The 17,031-nt window shown below is 43.8% G+C and overlaps 1 protein-coding gene across 1 annotated transcript in view; it reads left to right on the plus strand.

Moving 5' to 3' along the window:
* The window catches only part of polq (polymerase (DNA directed), theta), a 50,536-nt gene that overhangs the window by 23,406 nt on the left and 10,099 nt on the right, over window positions 1-17,031 (plus strand). Inside the window, 11 exon segments of the mRNA XM_061249401.1 lie at window positions 2,491-2,734; window positions 3,224-6,042; window positions 6,386-6,538; window positions 7,672-7,871; window positions 8,425-8,665; window positions 9,506-9,699; window positions 10,342-10,476; window positions 10,914-11,088; window positions 14,211-14,337; window positions 14,881-14,999; window positions 15,263-15,447. Of these exon segments, the coding sequence (XP_061105385.1) occupies window positions 2,491-2,734; window positions 3,224-6,042; window positions 6,386-6,538; window positions 7,672-7,871; window positions 8,425-8,665; window positions 9,506-9,699; window positions 10,342-10,476; window positions 10,914-11,088; window positions 14,211-14,337; window positions 14,881-14,999; window positions 15,263-15,447 (4,592 nt within the window).

Consider the following 17,031-nt stretch of genomic DNA (forward strand, 5'->3'; position numbering starts at 1 on the left):
GACAGCCAATCAGAGAGTTCTCTCTCATCGACGGCTCCGGAGCCCTCCAAAACACGCCGACGGAGTGTCGGCGAGCGGGACACACCGGAAAGACTCGGCCGACAGCGCGCCTCCGACGGCCGACCGTCGGTTTGGTGTGTCCGGGCCTAAAGAGAGGATGGCTTCTGACACATTTCAGAGATTAAAGTATCATAATCTAATCTAATCTCTATTTAGAACTCTTGGATCAGATGCCAGAGTACTCAATATACTGTGTATTCATATTTTAGGCTTTTAGCTTTTAGGCAAATTAGGCAGTAGGTACACTTTGGGGTAGGAAAAGATGTGCATTTCTGGGCTGAATGGCCTGTTCTCACCATTCCCTTATGTTATGTTATGTTATGTTATTTAACTATAGGCAGCAAGGTGGAAATGCTTGAATTGTTTTAATCGTTGAAACAATGATAAAAACAAATCATTATTATCCCTCAGACAAGCTTTTGTTGACCGTTTAGATTGCAGCAGCATACCAGCAGATTACCAAATATTTTAAAAGAAGCATGTGAATATTGAATTTGCTTCATTTAATTATTCTTTTGTATGCATTGTCACATACTGTAAGGTGAGCTAGAAAGAATTTAGAAATACAGATTTGTATTCCTTCGTAACTTATCTTATCATTAGGGGGAATCTGGTAGATGTTAACAATCTATACACAAATTATATAATCAAATACTCAAGTATGGTGTGAGTGTTTCTGTTCAATGATATATTTGACTGCAACAGTTAGTAATTCTGGCCGCTTGTCATGATTTGCACCCAAAGCACATCCTCTCTTTGTCTGTAACCTGGAGACAAGAACTAAATTGATCACTCTGGACGGGCTCAGCTGATGCTCATTGTCTACTCTGTCTATCCACATAATATAAGGATCAGTGGATCGATGCAGGTCCTGTGAGGACTTTGTGTCTGGGTGATATAGAGGATTTTCAGACTGTCCTTCGGTTTCAGATGACTGTGTTTAATTAGAAAAAAGAGAAACTTGAGAATGCCAAATGTTTTAACTGATGGTAATGAGGTCTATTTATATTTTTTGTGTGTGGACCAAATGTAAATTGACAAACAATGTGGGTTTTTTTGGTTTTTTTAGCAACTTGTGTTATTGTGTTATGACCACTTGCTGAAGTGGACACAACATTTTGTGATTATTTGTCTAGATTAATCTTGCATTAATGGTCAGCAAATCTATCGGTGTCTATCAATGATAATTAGTGCTGAGGTAACACTTAATATTACAAGATTAAGGTTGCATTGTATCAATCTAAATGTGATCCATTACCCTGCCAAATTACCCTCCAATGACAGTCAATGTTAATTCTGTAAGAGAGATAATTAATGGAATGATTGAATCGGTACTGCATTAAACCGATAGCACCTTCATTGTGTCCTGACTCTTAAGGTCAAGGATGTGCAGTAATCCTGTTATCAACCCACTTGTGATTTTGCGCAACATCGTTAGGAAATCTTTTCTCTTCCTTATCACTGATCAAGTGAATTTTTTGTCAATGTTGGGAAGTTTGAAATGGCAGAAACATAACATGCAAATTAGTTGGAAAAAACACAGCTGAGCAACATGAGCACTAAATCACAGGCCATGTTGAGAAATGCTCTGGTCTTCATGTTGACAAATGCCGATAACAGACTCCAAAGGCAATCAAAAACATAGAATCAGGACTAGATGCTAAATGCTTTCTTATACAGTTGAGGCCAAAATTATTAGCCCCCAGGAATTATGATTTGATATAATCAAACATTCACCTGTGCTATTTAGTAGCTTTTGGTACATTTTGGAATGTAAAAAACATTTTTAGGCTTGCTTTATATGAAATATACTGAAAAATGGGGTGGTCAAAAATATTAGCCCCCATGTGTATTTTTGCTTTCAATACAATCAACCAATTTTACATTTCATTTCACATACAATCAACCAATTAGCTTTCAAACCACACATGTGCAGTCAATTCGCTTCCCAACAACACCTGAGCATTCAATCAGCATTGAGCTTTACTTAAGGGACTCCAAAGAACAGGGCACTTAAACACATTGAGAGGGACTACTCTTACTCACCATGCCAAAGACAAAGGAAATCAGTCTTGAGCTCAGAAAGAAGATAGTGGAGGCTCATAATAAGGGGAAGGCTATACTGCCATTTCCAAGCGTTTTACAGTGTCTAGAACAGCTGTACGTTGCATCATTGCTAAGTACAAGGTGACAAATTCTGTAAGAAACAAACCTGGGCGTGGTTGAAAGCGCAAGATTTCAAGAACTCTGGAGAGGAAAATAGTCAGATGTCAACAAGAAGTGTACTGTACCTGCGCTGGATTGATCTTGCCTGGTGTAGGCGAGCCAACCAATAGGACCAGAAGGCTGGGTTCTCAAAGGTTTCATGTAGAAATGTATTTGACCCAAGTCTGTGTGTGCGTGTGTGCGTGTCCGTGCGCGCCCCCACAGGCATGGTGACGGTGTTTTGTAACCGTTTGGGTTGGCACAACCTGGAGCTGCTGCTGTCCCAGTTCCAGAGCCGGCTGAGTTTCGGGGTGCAGAGGGAACTGTGCGACCTGGTGCGGGTGTCGCTCCTCAACGCCCAGCGCGCCCGGGCGCTCTACGGGGCGGGCTTCCTCACCGTGTCCGACCTGGCCCACGCCAGCCCCACCATAGTGGAGAAGACCCTGAAGAAAGCTGTCCCCTTTAAGAGGTAGACCCACAGGGAAAGTCAACCGTCCTTTAGATTGTTTTAACAAAAGATGAAACCGTCATTCAAAGATTTGAGGGCTCAGTGAGCTGGAATGTACTAGATGCTGTTGCTAGAGCATGTTGATCTTTATCTTTTATTTTTCCCAGAGATGGCTGAAGAAGGCCGTTTATCATTATATAATAAAATATAGCTTGTTTATTTTGAGTATTGTGCACTCTGATATTTAATCTCCCTTGAGCACCCACCAGAAATAACATTTTGGCCTTTCTTCAAATGTGTGAATTGAATTTTACTTCCTTCCTGAATTAAGTCCCAACCTGGTACCAAATTACTGCGCACAGGTTTTTATGCAGTAAAAATGGTAACCGTAATGTTGACTGGCTGTTCAGGTATTCGTAGCTTCTATTTTCTAGGTGCAGAGATCCTCATGCCCTCAGTGATGACTTATTTGCAAATAAAGGTAAAAATGTAATATCATGTGTGTTGCAGTTCTCGGCAGGCAGCTGATGAGAGCGAACAGGAGGCGCAGGAGCGTCGAGGCACACGCTGTATCTGGGCCAGTGGGAAGCAGGGCCTGACGGAGAAGGAGGCAGCACTGCAGATCGTTGCTGAGGCCCAGCTACTGCTGCAGCAAGACCTGGCCCTCCTCGGGGTCCAGTGGAACCCAGAATCCCTCCTCCAGAAGCCCCCAGACCCCCCTCCATCTGCCACCAAACACGCACGAGACCTACCGTCCCTGCCGTACCCTGCCCGGTTGCGGAAGGCGAACACTGAGGGCCCTGCCCAACAAGCTCAGAGGGACTCTGTGGCGGGAGAGTGGAATGACTTAAGTGATGGAAAGAGCAACATTGGAGATGAGGAAAAAGGTGTGACCGTGGCAAACAATTTATCTTGCGACACAGGCAGGTTTTCTGCCCCTCATCAAAGTTCACAACCTTCTGTGGCAATGTCAGAGGAACCTCCCACCAAGGATTTACTGAGGGCAGTGGTTATAGACCCACTGAATCAGTCTGCTGGTCTAGGAAGGGGCAAGCGCGATATTCAGACCGTCACATTGAGCAAAGTCCTAAAGTCCATAAACTCAGAGAAAAATATGGCAGATGAAGCCACAGTGGAGCTATCCTCCAAGCTTCCTACTGAACCCTGTGTGCTTGACCCCTCTTCTCCCAGGACAGAGTGCATTCTTGGGTCAGAGGACGACCCTCACGGTAAGCAACCTCTGACTCCTTTATCCAAGCGCAGGAAGGTGGATGGCCATACGACCATGGTGGTTGCACCCGAGGAAGCAGCCCAACTTTGTACAGTCAGTGGAGGTGGAGTGGAGGTGGCTGAAAGGCATCCACTTGTCCACATGTCATTCTCCTCATCATCTCGTTCCTTTACGGATTGTGGACCTAAAGTCAGGCCCAACAGGGAAACAACAAATGCAGCTAATTCTGGGCGTGAGCTGAAGTGCTCAGCGGATGATTCTCTGGCATGTGTGAGTGAATTCCCATCTCTTGTTCTGAGGAAACGCTGGCAGAAATCAAAGCACTGCGATGCAGGGAACAGCTGTGGGGCCACGTTACTGGAGGCACAAAGCAGAGCTTCGCAGCTCCTTGTCCCACTGTCCCACTTTGATGATGAAGTGGGTTCGCGGGGGCTACAACATCTCCGAAATCTGGGAAAGCAGAGCTCACTTTGCATCCCGGAACAGAGGTGCAGGGCTGGGGCTGGGGAGGGCAGTGCAGATGAGACAGAAAAGTGTGAGTCCCCCGATCTATACACAAGTGGGCCGGAGGAGGTGTTTGGGGACAGCTTTCAGTTGGACACTCAGACCGAGGAGATGATGATACAGCTTCACAAGGCTCCAGTAGTGTTGCAAGATGACCATGGTTCAAAGCCAGGAATCAAGGAGTCAAGGAGAACACGTCAAAGTCCAGGGGAAGAGTTTTCGACTGAGGACAATCAGACCGGATCAGATTTGTGTCAGAGAGTGTTAATGGATGATTATTCTCACGAACAGGTAGTGGGCGGTGACTCACCTGCCAAAGCTCCACCCAGATGCAACATCTCCCTCACCGACAGCCAGATGGAGGACATCCTAGCCTACAGCACTCCTGAATGTGAGGAGGCTTTGCATGTTGTTAAAACAAGCATTTTGTCAGGTGGAAATCATTCCCTGTCAAATGCCAACAGGGACTCAGCTGAGAATGCTGCTGAAAGCAGCATCAACAGAAGCAGTAGTTTCCTGTTTGACAGTTTGAATGAGGACCTCCTTTTGGACAGCCCAACAGAGGGCAGGCCATTGGAGGAGGCTGGAGGTGGGGCCAAAGACGTGGACACCAACCAGCTTCCCTCTGCACAGGCACAGCAAATAGAAGACGAAAAGCCAGAGAATGACCCTGAGGCCATCCAATGGGGTGAATCCTCCTTCAACCTGTCAGAGTGGGGCGATTCATTGCAGATTGGGGAGCCCTATCTGAACAGGCTGACCGCTGTTCTAAGATCAGTGAACGGTGAGCTGCCGCTGATGCCGTCCAGAGTACCACAATGCCTGTCCAATGGCACACATGCCTCTGGCACTGTGAGACCCATTAAGCATGCTAACAACATACAGGATCCAGGTGTTTCTACTGAGCGAAAAGTATCAGAAGGCTCATTCCACCTGAGCCCAGGAATGCAGGATATTCTGGACCAGTGGCCCAGCATGTATGGAAGATTTTCAACTTCCCTCGACACTCCTGTAGACGTTGAAATGGATCAAAATGCCCCGGAACAGATGACCACAATCAAACAGAGGAGCTTGGAGATCAGTTTAGGGAGTGACTCCGGGACAGAAGATGTAAGGGGAGGCCAATCTGAATCTCCGTGTTCGGTCGAGGAACTAGAATCTGGGCCTCGAGTCCACAATGACCTTGTTCCTCCAACGCCTGAGCCAGTCACTCCCAGAATCAAAATGACCATGACCATTTCATCAGCACAGTCGTCACCAGTCACCCCTCGTCTCCTGGGAAACACAGTGGCCATGGCAACGGCCCAAGTCCCATCCCCTCCTGCCTTGTCGGACCCAGACCCCAACCCGGACACATCCCTGATCAAGGAAGGCTTCTCACTCCAGCTGTCCCAGGACCCCCCCCTGACTGCCACTTCCCTTCCTAGCAGCCCCGAGGGCTTTGCCATCATTGATGTGGCTTGTAATCACCATCTCTTCAACACGTTCATCCAGGAGTGGAAGACCAAGAGTCGCTTCTCCGTTGCCCTGGCTTGTGAGAAGAAGGAACGCATACAGTCTCCCAGATCAGCCATTGGTGGAAAGTTTCGACAAGGTGTGGCCATGAACTGGCATCGTCCCTTACATTGATATTTCACTTTATGATATTATTCCAGTTTTAGTGGATGTTTTTCTGATTGCTCCATACTGTCTTATGGAATTAATATAGTAATATTGCAATTTCAGTCACGTTGATAGCCATGTGGTATAAGTTCAGGTTTTTCAAAGGATGCCTTTTTAATGGTGGTCTATAGATCATGGGCATCTATTATTTTTACATAAAAATAATTGCAACTCAGAGCTCAGAAAATCCTACTATATTGTTTTTCCCATATTTAATTGATTAAATCTCATAAACTGTGCATCAAATAAAGCTGATTTCTGATCCTCTTTTTTAGGTAATGCTCATGTAAAAAACGTGGAAAACAAAGAAAGCATAGATGGGTTTCCTGTGAAAGGAAACCAGGTCCTGATTCTGACTGGGTTGTCTGTGTGCTGGGGAGGGAAAGATGCTTATTACATCTCACTGCTGCGAGACCAGCCAATCACAGGTACGAGTAAGAAGCAATAAGTCAGTCTATCAATACCTGTGTTTTTACAGTGCGGTTACAAATAATTTCATATAGTGAACTGGAATAATAGTCACACGCTGTTTCTCAGTTAGCCAGTTGACTGAAGTTATTTTCAGGCTTTGTTTTTTTTCTTTTTGTTTTATGTCTCTCCTTACCCCCCCCCCCCCCCCCCCCCCCCCCACCAATTTTGCTATTAACCCCGTATGTATCCCGGGTCGCTGAGGTTTTTGCTTTGCTTTTTTCACAGTGCAATTTTCAATTACTATGGTAAGGGGATATAATGTTTGAAAGCGTTAAAACTCACGGTTCTATCTAACCATTTTATTTTGGGTATTTCATTTTCAAGCTTGTGTAAAGGGGCGATACTTAACAGGTTAACCAAGCTTAAAAATAATTTTTAAAATGTTAGATGCGACCGTGGTATAAACGTATCAATCTTTTGCCATTTTTTTAACCACCTCTCTCTTTTAGTGTTGTGCAGTACATGAACAAACAAATCTTTTTGAACGAATCGAGGTGAACGGCGTGTCCTTGATCGTCACTCTAAATAATTTATTTGTATGCTGACCACAGAACTGTATAAGAACTGACCCACCTCAATGAACTGATACTGAAGTGACTATGTTATGAAATGCTCATTATCTAGTAGGCTAGCATACTGGTGAACTGAATTCAATAACCAAATCAGTAACCCTCTGTGTAGGGGCCCCTCCCACAGGTGACTGACACTATATAGCCCACTTATACCACGGAATGATCAGAACTTGGGAACCCTGCAATCTGGCTTAGCCAGATTATTTAGCAAATGTTCGCTGGAGTGGCCGTACTGTAGCATATGTTAGCCAAGGAAAAATAAGGGTTATATGAGGTACAATGCTTTTATTTGTGTTTATGACTGGAATCTTTGCACATAGCGTGACGAATGATACCAAACTACTGGTAGAGTGAACTGAATGTGCTTGTTGGAATATTTGTGCACTTGCTGAACTGACTGCATCAGTGAACAAACCACATTGTCAATGACTTGAATCTTTGGAGTGGACTGAATGAGCTGAACGAACTGATGCAAATCAGCAAATTTCCACCGTGACTTTCTTTGCCCTTTCATACAGACGTCAGTGCGAGCTTAGCCCCTCCCCCTCTTGATGAGAGCCTATCGGTGGGAGAGAGGCTGAAGCAAGTCCAGGCCTGCCTCAGGAGACGCAATCTTTCACCAGAAGGAGCTGTGATTACATACAACTTGATTCAGTTGTACAAGACTCTACTATTGGCATGTGGTCTGTCACTAGAGGGTAACTTTGAAGACCCTAAGGTTAGAACTGCTCAGCACAATGATAAAGTTCTAAAGAGACTAGGAGTTTTTCTCCCAATACAAAACTAACCAGGAACGCACATTGCATTTCTTTCGTAAATTGTGTTTGCTACAGTGATTTGTTTAGCCTGTCTCAAAAGAGAAGCCCAACCCACTCCATCTGGCCACATCCCTCTCCTCAACCTTGTCAAACATTAGATAGTCAAATGAAATTTGCTTCTGGAAATTGGAGTCCAGCATTAGTTTGTATTGTGTATGAAGCTGTGACTACAACTCCCATCTTTCCCTTATGAGAAACATTCCTGTGGTGTATTTATTTTTTATTTTTTTATGCATCTGAAGTCAGAGCACAGCAGGTTCTGTTTCAATTCAATTAATTCTGGAAGTGAGTTTAATTTAATTAATGGGATTGTGGCCATTTTTCAAATCATGAATTGAATTAAAATGAAATGGAAACCCCTGCAGCTAGGTGGAATAGGATTATCTGCACAGATATTGGCTTCCCACCATGCAGTTGATGATTTTCAATATGATTGGTTCCCGCACCATGCAGGTGGCTTGCTGGCTGCTGGATCCCGGGTCCAAGGAGCGCACACTCCACAACATGGTGACCAACTTCAGCCCCACAGAGCTCCCCCTGCTGGTGGGCATCAGCCCCGGGCAGGGTGTTCAGAGCCTGGGGATGGGCGGGGACAGCAGCCACACGGGGCGCTATCGAGCCGCCATCGAATCCGTGCTCGTCTTCAGCACCATGGGTCAGCTCGCCAGCCTCCTGGAGAAAGACGGCATGCTAGGTGTCCAAGCAACTCTTACATTTTTATTTTATTGAGTTTACATTTTTATAGACGGTGCCCTAGGACTAGGTAGTGCTTCTAAGTGAGGTTTCTGGAACATGCATAAGGTGTGGAGCTACACTAAGCTCATTTAAATCGATCAAAACCATTAGCTATCCACAATGAACCACAATGTGTGCTCATCTCAGTGACTATATGATAGATTGTCACTTTCTAGGTTTCATGAAGTCTTATCAAGTGGTTCTAGAGAGCTGTTGGGTACGCTGGTTTCTATTGTTACTCAGCACTTAATTGATCGTAAACACCCAATTAAGCGGACCCAATTACGAACAAAGTTGCCAATCCCTGTTTTACATTAATATCTGTTACCAAAGACAGCTTTGTCCTCTTTTGCTTTGCTGTATGTATCGGCCTTGTTTTAAACTATTTGCAAGTATTGAATTTTAAGAGTGGACATTGTTTTTTAAAGGCCAGTCGAAAGTGCGCCACCTGTAGGCAACTGGATTTAATATTTTCTTAAAATAAATTTGTTGTTCACCTGATTGCAGGTTTCCATGCAGACTTTTAGTTGTAGGTAATTCAGTCCACAAGGCTACTGACCATACCTTGGTCTGATACGTAATTTTGTATTCAAATACTTTTCAACGCTTTACGCTTGCTGAGCTTGTCTGGTGTATTGGAACCTATACTCTCAAAAAGTGCAGACCCGGCCTTCTGGTCCTCTAGTTTGGCTCAGTTGCACCAGGCGAGATCAGTCGAGCACACAAAAGTATTTCAGTCCGAAACAATGACACATTTGACCCAGGGCTGCTACGTAACCCCCTCCTCCCACTGTGACAGGTGTGTTCCATCAGGTGGAGATGCCTGCCCTGTACTGCTTGGCTCTCCTGGAGCTGAATGGAGTGGGGTTCAGCACAGCGGAGTGTGACGCTCAGAAGCACGTCATGCAGGCCAAACTCCGAACTCTGGAGTCCCAGGCCTACCAGCTCGCTGGCCACGCCTTCTCCCTCACCCGCCCTGAGGACATCGCCGAGGTCCGTACCCGTGTCCTCCACCACACCTGCAAAAAAAGTTCATATGGATAACCTGCGTCATGTATGTCATTATTTTAGATTTAAGTAATTTTCTACACTTTTACTGAGCTTGTCTGGTGCATTGCAACCAATGAAATATTCTCAAAAAGTACAAACCCCGCCTTCTTGTCCTGGCACCAGGCAACATCAGTCAAGCACAGAAAAGTATTTGAATCCAAAACAGGTCCCAGGTCTGCTAGCAGCGCACACCTCTGATACTGAAATGGAACAGCCTCCACAGGCTTGGTGTAAACCTTTATATGGAATAGAATGTTTGTTCTTGAATGAGTACTTCTTCTACCAAAAATCTTTCATACTGACCCTACAATCAAATGGTTATTGACTCAAAATCTTTTCTAAATGTGTCGATAAGCATTTCTTCAGAAGCGGGAATTTTTGCTTCCCCTTGTTGTAGCTGATAGTATAAACAAATATATTTCCTTGTAGTAGTGTTCATTCCCCTGCCAAACAGCAGATGTCAGTATTGAGCTTTATGGAAGGTCAGCGGAAGCAAACAGGAAAGTGTTTGCTGACAGTGATTTTATGCATGCCGTCAGTTGGAAAATAGGGAGGGGCTAACCCCTTCTTGATGTGTCTATTTAGGTACTATTTTTGGAGCTCAGGTTGCCACCAAATGGAGACTTGAACGGGCTGAAGAACAAGAAAACTCTGGGTTATGCCAGAAGAACTGGTGCTGGAACGCGGGTCAGGCTGTCCAAGCAGTTCAGCACCACAAAGGTACTGCGGGCTTCCTACAGTCCTTGAAAATCTGAGTAAATATTCCTCATCTCCAAAACTCATGGAAAACAATGAAAAATCTCACTGCCTTGGAAAGTCAGGGAAATTAAAATCATGCATGATTACATCCATGAACTCATTATCACTTAAAATATTATAAAGGGTAGCTGGTTTTTATATTAATTCTTATCCCAGAAGTCATTTGTCACATGAAATTGATGTTTGTGCCTTATATGACATATTTAGTTCATTTAGTTCATATTTAGTTTATGTACACTTTGTAAATGCTGTGATGTCATCAAGTTATGTATGTAGTCCAGTTATTGCTCTGAACTAATTACAGCATGCTCATCTCATAGAGAATCTGCATTCAATGCAACTTTCTGATTGGCCAGGACCTGGACCATTATGTCCAAACCGCTACTGCTTTTTTTCAGGATGTGCTGGAGAAGCTGAAACCACTACATCCATTACCGGGGGTGATCTTGGAGTGGAGGCGAATCACCAATGCTATGACCAAGGTGGTGTTTCCCCTGCAGCGTGAGAAGTGCTGGCTCCCTCTTCTGGACATGGAGAGAATATACCCAATCTCGCAGACGCACACTGCCACAGGTATATTTATATTTATCAAGTACTCATCCAGAGTAACTGACAAGTCAGGGTATATTGCCACATGTTGCTTTGGAAACCAACATATCGAAGTGTTGACTTTCAGACCTCTCTTATAGCTGAAACATACTGCTAATTGGCATTCACCTGTGTAGTTGAATTTGTAATTATGATTTGAGTCCGAGTCCTTGTTATTTTGACATAGAGAATGAGTGATTACATACAGTACATTGTGTGTGTGTGTGTGTGTGTGTGTGTGTGTTTTCCATTGGGGCAAGCTAGTGGGTATACTTTTCTGCAGATATCTTTGTTCTCCCCATAAATTCACAGATGAGTGACAGTTACAAATATAGTCAGGTCCATAAATATCGACACAATTCTCCTCTTTTTGGCTCTATACACCACCACAATGGATTTGAAATGAAACAAACAAGATATGCTTTAACTGCAGACTTTCAGCTTTAATTTGAGGGTATTTATATCCAAATCAGGTGAACGGTGTAGGAATTACAACAGTTTCTATATGTGCCTCCCACTTTTTAAGGGACCAAACATAATGGGACAATTGGCTGCTCAGCTGTTCCATCGCCAGGTGTGTGCTATTCCCTCATTATCTCATTTACAAGGAGCAGATAAAAGGTCTAGAGTTCATTTCAAGTGTGCTATTTGCATTTGGAATCTGTTGCTGTCAACTCTCAATATGAGATCCAAAGAGCTGTCACTATCAGTGAAGCAAGCCATCATTAGGCTGAAAAATCAAAACAAACCCATCAGGGACATAGCAAAAACATTACATTACGTTACATTACGTGGCATTTAGCAGACGCTCTTATCCAGAGCGACGTACAACAAAGTGCAAATCAAACACAAGAACACGTGCAAAAGTGGACCTGAGAGGACAGTACAGTTCCGAGTCCTAGTGTAAACATACAGAAATTCAGAACCCTTGAAGAGTTGTTTGGAGCTGTACAGTATAAAACAGAGCTTTAGGCTATTAAGATTCAAATACATTACATTACATTATTGGCATTTGGCAGACGCTCTTATCCAGAGCGACGTACAACAAAGTGCAAAGTGCATACCCATAACCAGGGATAAGTTCGCTGAAAGACCCTAGAGGGAAGTACAATTTGAACTGCTACCTGTACAACAAAGATAAGGACGAGGGCCTTTTTTTTCTTTCTTTTTTTTGAGAACAAAGAAACAAACAAACAGAGCAAAAGTGACCAAAGTTAACTATCCAAACACTGCTTACCTAGCCAACTAAAAATACCGATACACAAAGCAAGTCACAGAGACAACAATTAAGGTTCACAGGGAGGTAGGGAGGGATGGGGAGAGGTGCTGCTTGAAGAGGTGTGTCTTCAGCTTGCGCTTGAAGGTGGGGAGAGATTCTACAGTTCTGATCTCAACAGGGAGTTCGTTCCACCACCGTGGAGCCAGAACAGACAGTAGTTGTGAGTGTGATGTGGAGGATCGGAGAGGGGGAGGTGCCAAGCGGCCTGTGGAGGCTGAACGAAGAGGTCTGGCAGGGGTGTAGGGTCTGATGATTTGTAGATAAGCTGGGGAAGACCCTTTAACTGCTTGGAAGGCTAGCACCAATGTTTTGAATTTGATGCGAGCCATGACAGGCAGCCAGTGGAGGGAAGTAAGCAGGGGGGTGACGTGTGAGTATTTGGGAAGATTGAAGACCAGACGAGCTGCTGCATTCTGGATGAGTTGGAGGGGTCTGATGGCAGACACTGGGAGGCCAGCCAAGAGGGAATTGCAGTAGTCCAGGCGGGACAGAACCATCGCTTGGACATTAGGTGTGGCCAAATCAACTGTTTGGAACATTCTTACAACAAAAGAACGCACCGGTGAGCTCAGCAACACAAAAAGACCCGGAAGACCACGGAAAACAACTGTGGTGGATGACAGAAGAATTCTTTCCCTGGTGAAGAAAAACCCCTTCACAACAGTTGGCCAGATCAAGAACACTCTCCAGGAGGTTGGTGTATGTGTGTCAAAGTCAACAATCACGAGAAGACTTCACCAGAGTGAATACAGAGGGTTCACTACAAGATGTAAACCATTGGTGAGCCTCAAAAACAGGAAGACCAGATTAGAGTTTGCCAAACAACATCTAAAAAAGCCTTTACAGTTCTGGAACAACATCCTATGGACAGATGAGACAAAGATCAACTTGTACCAGAATGATGGGAAGAGAAGAGTATGGAGAAGGAAAGGAACAGCTCATGATCCAAAACATGTGAAGCATGGTGGTGGTAGTGTCATGGCGTGGAACTGGTTCCCTTGTATTTATTGATGATGTGACTGCTGACAAAAGCAGCAGGATGAATTCTGAAGTGTTTCGGGCAATATTATCTGCTCATATTCAGCCAAATGCTTCAGAACTCTTTGGACGGCGCTTCAAAGTGCAGATGGACAATGACCCAAAGCATACTGCGAAAGCAACCAAAGAGTTTTTTAAGGCAAAGAAGTGGAATGTTATGCAATGGCCCAGTCAATCACCTGACCTGAATCCAATTGAACATGCATTTCACTTGCTGAAGACAAAACTGAAGGGAAAATGCCCCAAGAACAAGCAGGAACTGAAGACAGTTGCAGTAGAGGCCTGGCAGAGCATCACCAGCGATGAAACCCAGCGTTTGGTGATGTCTATGTGTTCCAGACTTCAGGCTGTAATTGACTGCAAAGGATTTGCAACCAAGTATTAAAAAGTGAAAGTTTGATTGATTGTTAGTTTGTCCCATTACTTTTGGTCCCTTAAAAAGTGGGAGGCACATATAGAAACTGTTGTAATTCCTACACCGTTCACCTGATTTGGATGTAAATACCCTCAAATTAAAGCTGAAAGTCTGCAGTTAAAGCACATCTTGTTCGTTTCATTTCAAATCCATTGTGGTCCTGTATAGAGCCAAAAAGATGAGAATTGTGTCGATGTCCCAATATTTATGGACCTGACTATATGTCCAGTGGTCCAAATGCAATCAAGAAAACGTGCAAATAATTTAAATATTATATTGGAAAATTGTTATTTCCTTAAATAATGAGCCATTAAATAATGCTATGTAATTGTAAAAGGCTTTGTTTTCCGGGCTGTACCCTTTTCTCCAATTCAGGAAGGGTAAGCTTTACGGAGCCCAACATTCAGAACGTGCCAAAGGATTTTGAGATTCAGATGCCTACTCTCATAGGGGAAAGCCCCCCGTCCCAGGAAAGGGACAAGGCTGTCCTCACTAAGCCAGGGTGAATGCCGAAACCAATTAAATGCTCTGTAACCGTTACAACCCACCCTCCGTAACATTGCGCCTATAGGACTGCAGCGTGTTAACGCTGCTCCCATAACACTGTTACATACTGTGTTAACATGGTCTTTGTAACAATATAGCACTGTAATGTAGCCTAGCTGACATGGCATTGTAATTAAGCCTCCATGGAGTTGTATCACTGAAATGGGTGTAAAGCAGTCTCAAAATTATAGCTTTGTAATGCAGCCTCAATAACACTGAAACATTGTAATGTAGTCTCCATAGGATCAGCATTATAATTCAGCTCTGTAACAGTACCACAATAGACTACAGTTTCCCTAACTTTGAAACACATTCCATATTTTGTTCAATGTTTCAGTGTAACTTAATGGCATCCTTAGCTGCAATTGTAAGGCAAAATACTTTACGTTGCAGCCTCCAAACCATTCTAATGTAACAAAGCCACATATCGTTGTAACATTAAGAGAGAGATCAACATTTTAATAGCATTTCAATCTTTTTTCTGTCAATTGCATTTCAGAAGGAGAAGATCAAAGATCCACCGAGAGCTGGCCTTACTGGTCAAAGCACCCGAGGGATCACCAGAGAAAGAAATGCCGTTTTCCGTCAGCATGCGGCATGCTTTCGTGCCTTTCCCAGGTAAATATTTTCCAGAGCCACCGAAAGACCTTGGGGAGCTACAGGAATATGCTGGCTTTTAACACATAAATGATTACGAAGTTAACTCGCCTCACCTGGTTTCAGAATTTCTTCACTGATTCAATGCTATAAAACAGCAAACAAAAAGTGCGAACTTTCAGCTTATGAGTGATATCATACATATATCATACATACCCTCGGTTATTTTGAGGGTAAGACGCAACATAACAAAATGAATATTCCTGTGATTCGGCATGTTGTAGGGGGGCTTGTCCTGGCGGCCGACTACTCGCAGCTTGAGCTGCGGATCCTGGCCCACCTCTCCCGCGACCGGCGCCTCCTGCAGGCGCTAAATAGCGGGGCAGACGTCTTCCGCAGCATCGCGGCCGAGTGGCGGATGATCGAACCTGAAGCTGTGGACGACAGCTTGCGGCAGCAGGCCAAGCAGGTGAGGGAATCTAGTTAAACGATAAGAGCATTGAACGCTGTAAAAATAGAATCCTATAGGGCATCCAGTAGTGTAGTGGCTATGGTAGATGACTGAGACATGGAGGTTGGTGGTTCAAGCCCTGGTGTAGCCACGATAAGATAAACCCTGCATTGCTCCAGGGGAGATTGTTCCCTATTTAGTGTAATCAACCGTAAGTCACTTTGGATAATTAAAGAACAAACTATAATACTATTATATGTATATACTATACTATATGTTTGCGTTGTTTGGCACTTCCATTCAAAAGAGCAAATTTTGAACCTCAATATCTCACCCGTTCCAAAACCTATCTCGATGCCATTTCGCAGGTCTACTTCAGTGGCAACGGGCTTTTCAACTACCTTTTTGGTATTGCTACGTTTTGCCATTTCAGTACTACGGATACCCTTATAACTAAGATGACTCATTAATGTCCGTCATTCAAGCTTTTTCTAATTTCATGACTGTACATTTTATTACATTTGAATTAGTCCTCAAGATTCTACATTTCAATGATTAATTGTCCATAGACTTAACATGGCAAAACACAATGCCAACTTGACTCTGCCTAATTAGACATCCTAAATGAAAAAATAAAAAGTTATAAAAATTACATTAACATGAGACCGTTATGTTCAGCAACGTTATCACGTGCAGGTCCTCGCTAGATGCAGGTTCCTTAAGATTTGACTGAAGAAATGCGTTTAAGACAGCAGAATTATTATTGAAATGAAAATAATGACGCTAACTAGCTATACTTTTAAATCGTTTCGGAAATCACCACACACCACAGTGCAGGTTATGTATTCTTTATGAACTTCAAACATACATTTACCGTAAACAGCAGGAAGAATTACAATATTGCACAATTGCGCAATCATGTTTTCTTCAGAATGTGATTGATATGATTGATGGCACCGTAGACTGGCCCACATTAGCTTGGACTCTTCGCCCAGGCTCTTCCATTGTAAGATCATAGTTGATTACATGGTCCATAATGGTGGCCCTCTCTTCATTTCTGTGGTCTTCTCCTAACCATACCACCAAGTATCCTTATTCCTTTTCCTCTTCCTCTTGAAGGAGCAGACACTTGCCCCTGTTCAATGTTTCCCTAAGCAGGTTCCTCCATGATCAGAAAGTTTAGTACTGTTACATTACATTACGTGGCATTTAGCAGACGCTCTTATCCAGAGCGACGTACAACAAAGTGCAAATCAAGAACAAGTGCAAAAGTGGACCTGAGAGGACAGTACAGTTCCAAGTCCTAGTGTGAATGTGAATGTCTGGGAACATTGAATACCAGACGGGCTGCAGCATTCTGGATGAGTTGTAGGGGTCTGATGGCAGATGCTGGAAGGTCAGCCAGCAGAGAATTGCAATAGTCCAGGCAGAACAGGATCATTGCTTGAACAAGCAATTACATTACATTACTGTAATGTAGGGGGTTCCCAAAGTGGGGTCCGCAGAGGTATGCCAGGGGGTTCGCAGCAAGACTTAAAAAATGAGAAACATGAAAAAAAGATCATTCTATTTTACTTTCCTCATATCTCTTCGTCAATGGCC

Source organism: Conger conger, chromosome 7, assembly GCF_963514075.1.
Source record: "Conger conger chromosome 7, fConCon1.1, whole genome shotgun sequence".
NCBI lineage: Eukaryota > Metazoa > Chordata > Actinopteri > Anguilliformes > Congridae > Conger > Conger conger.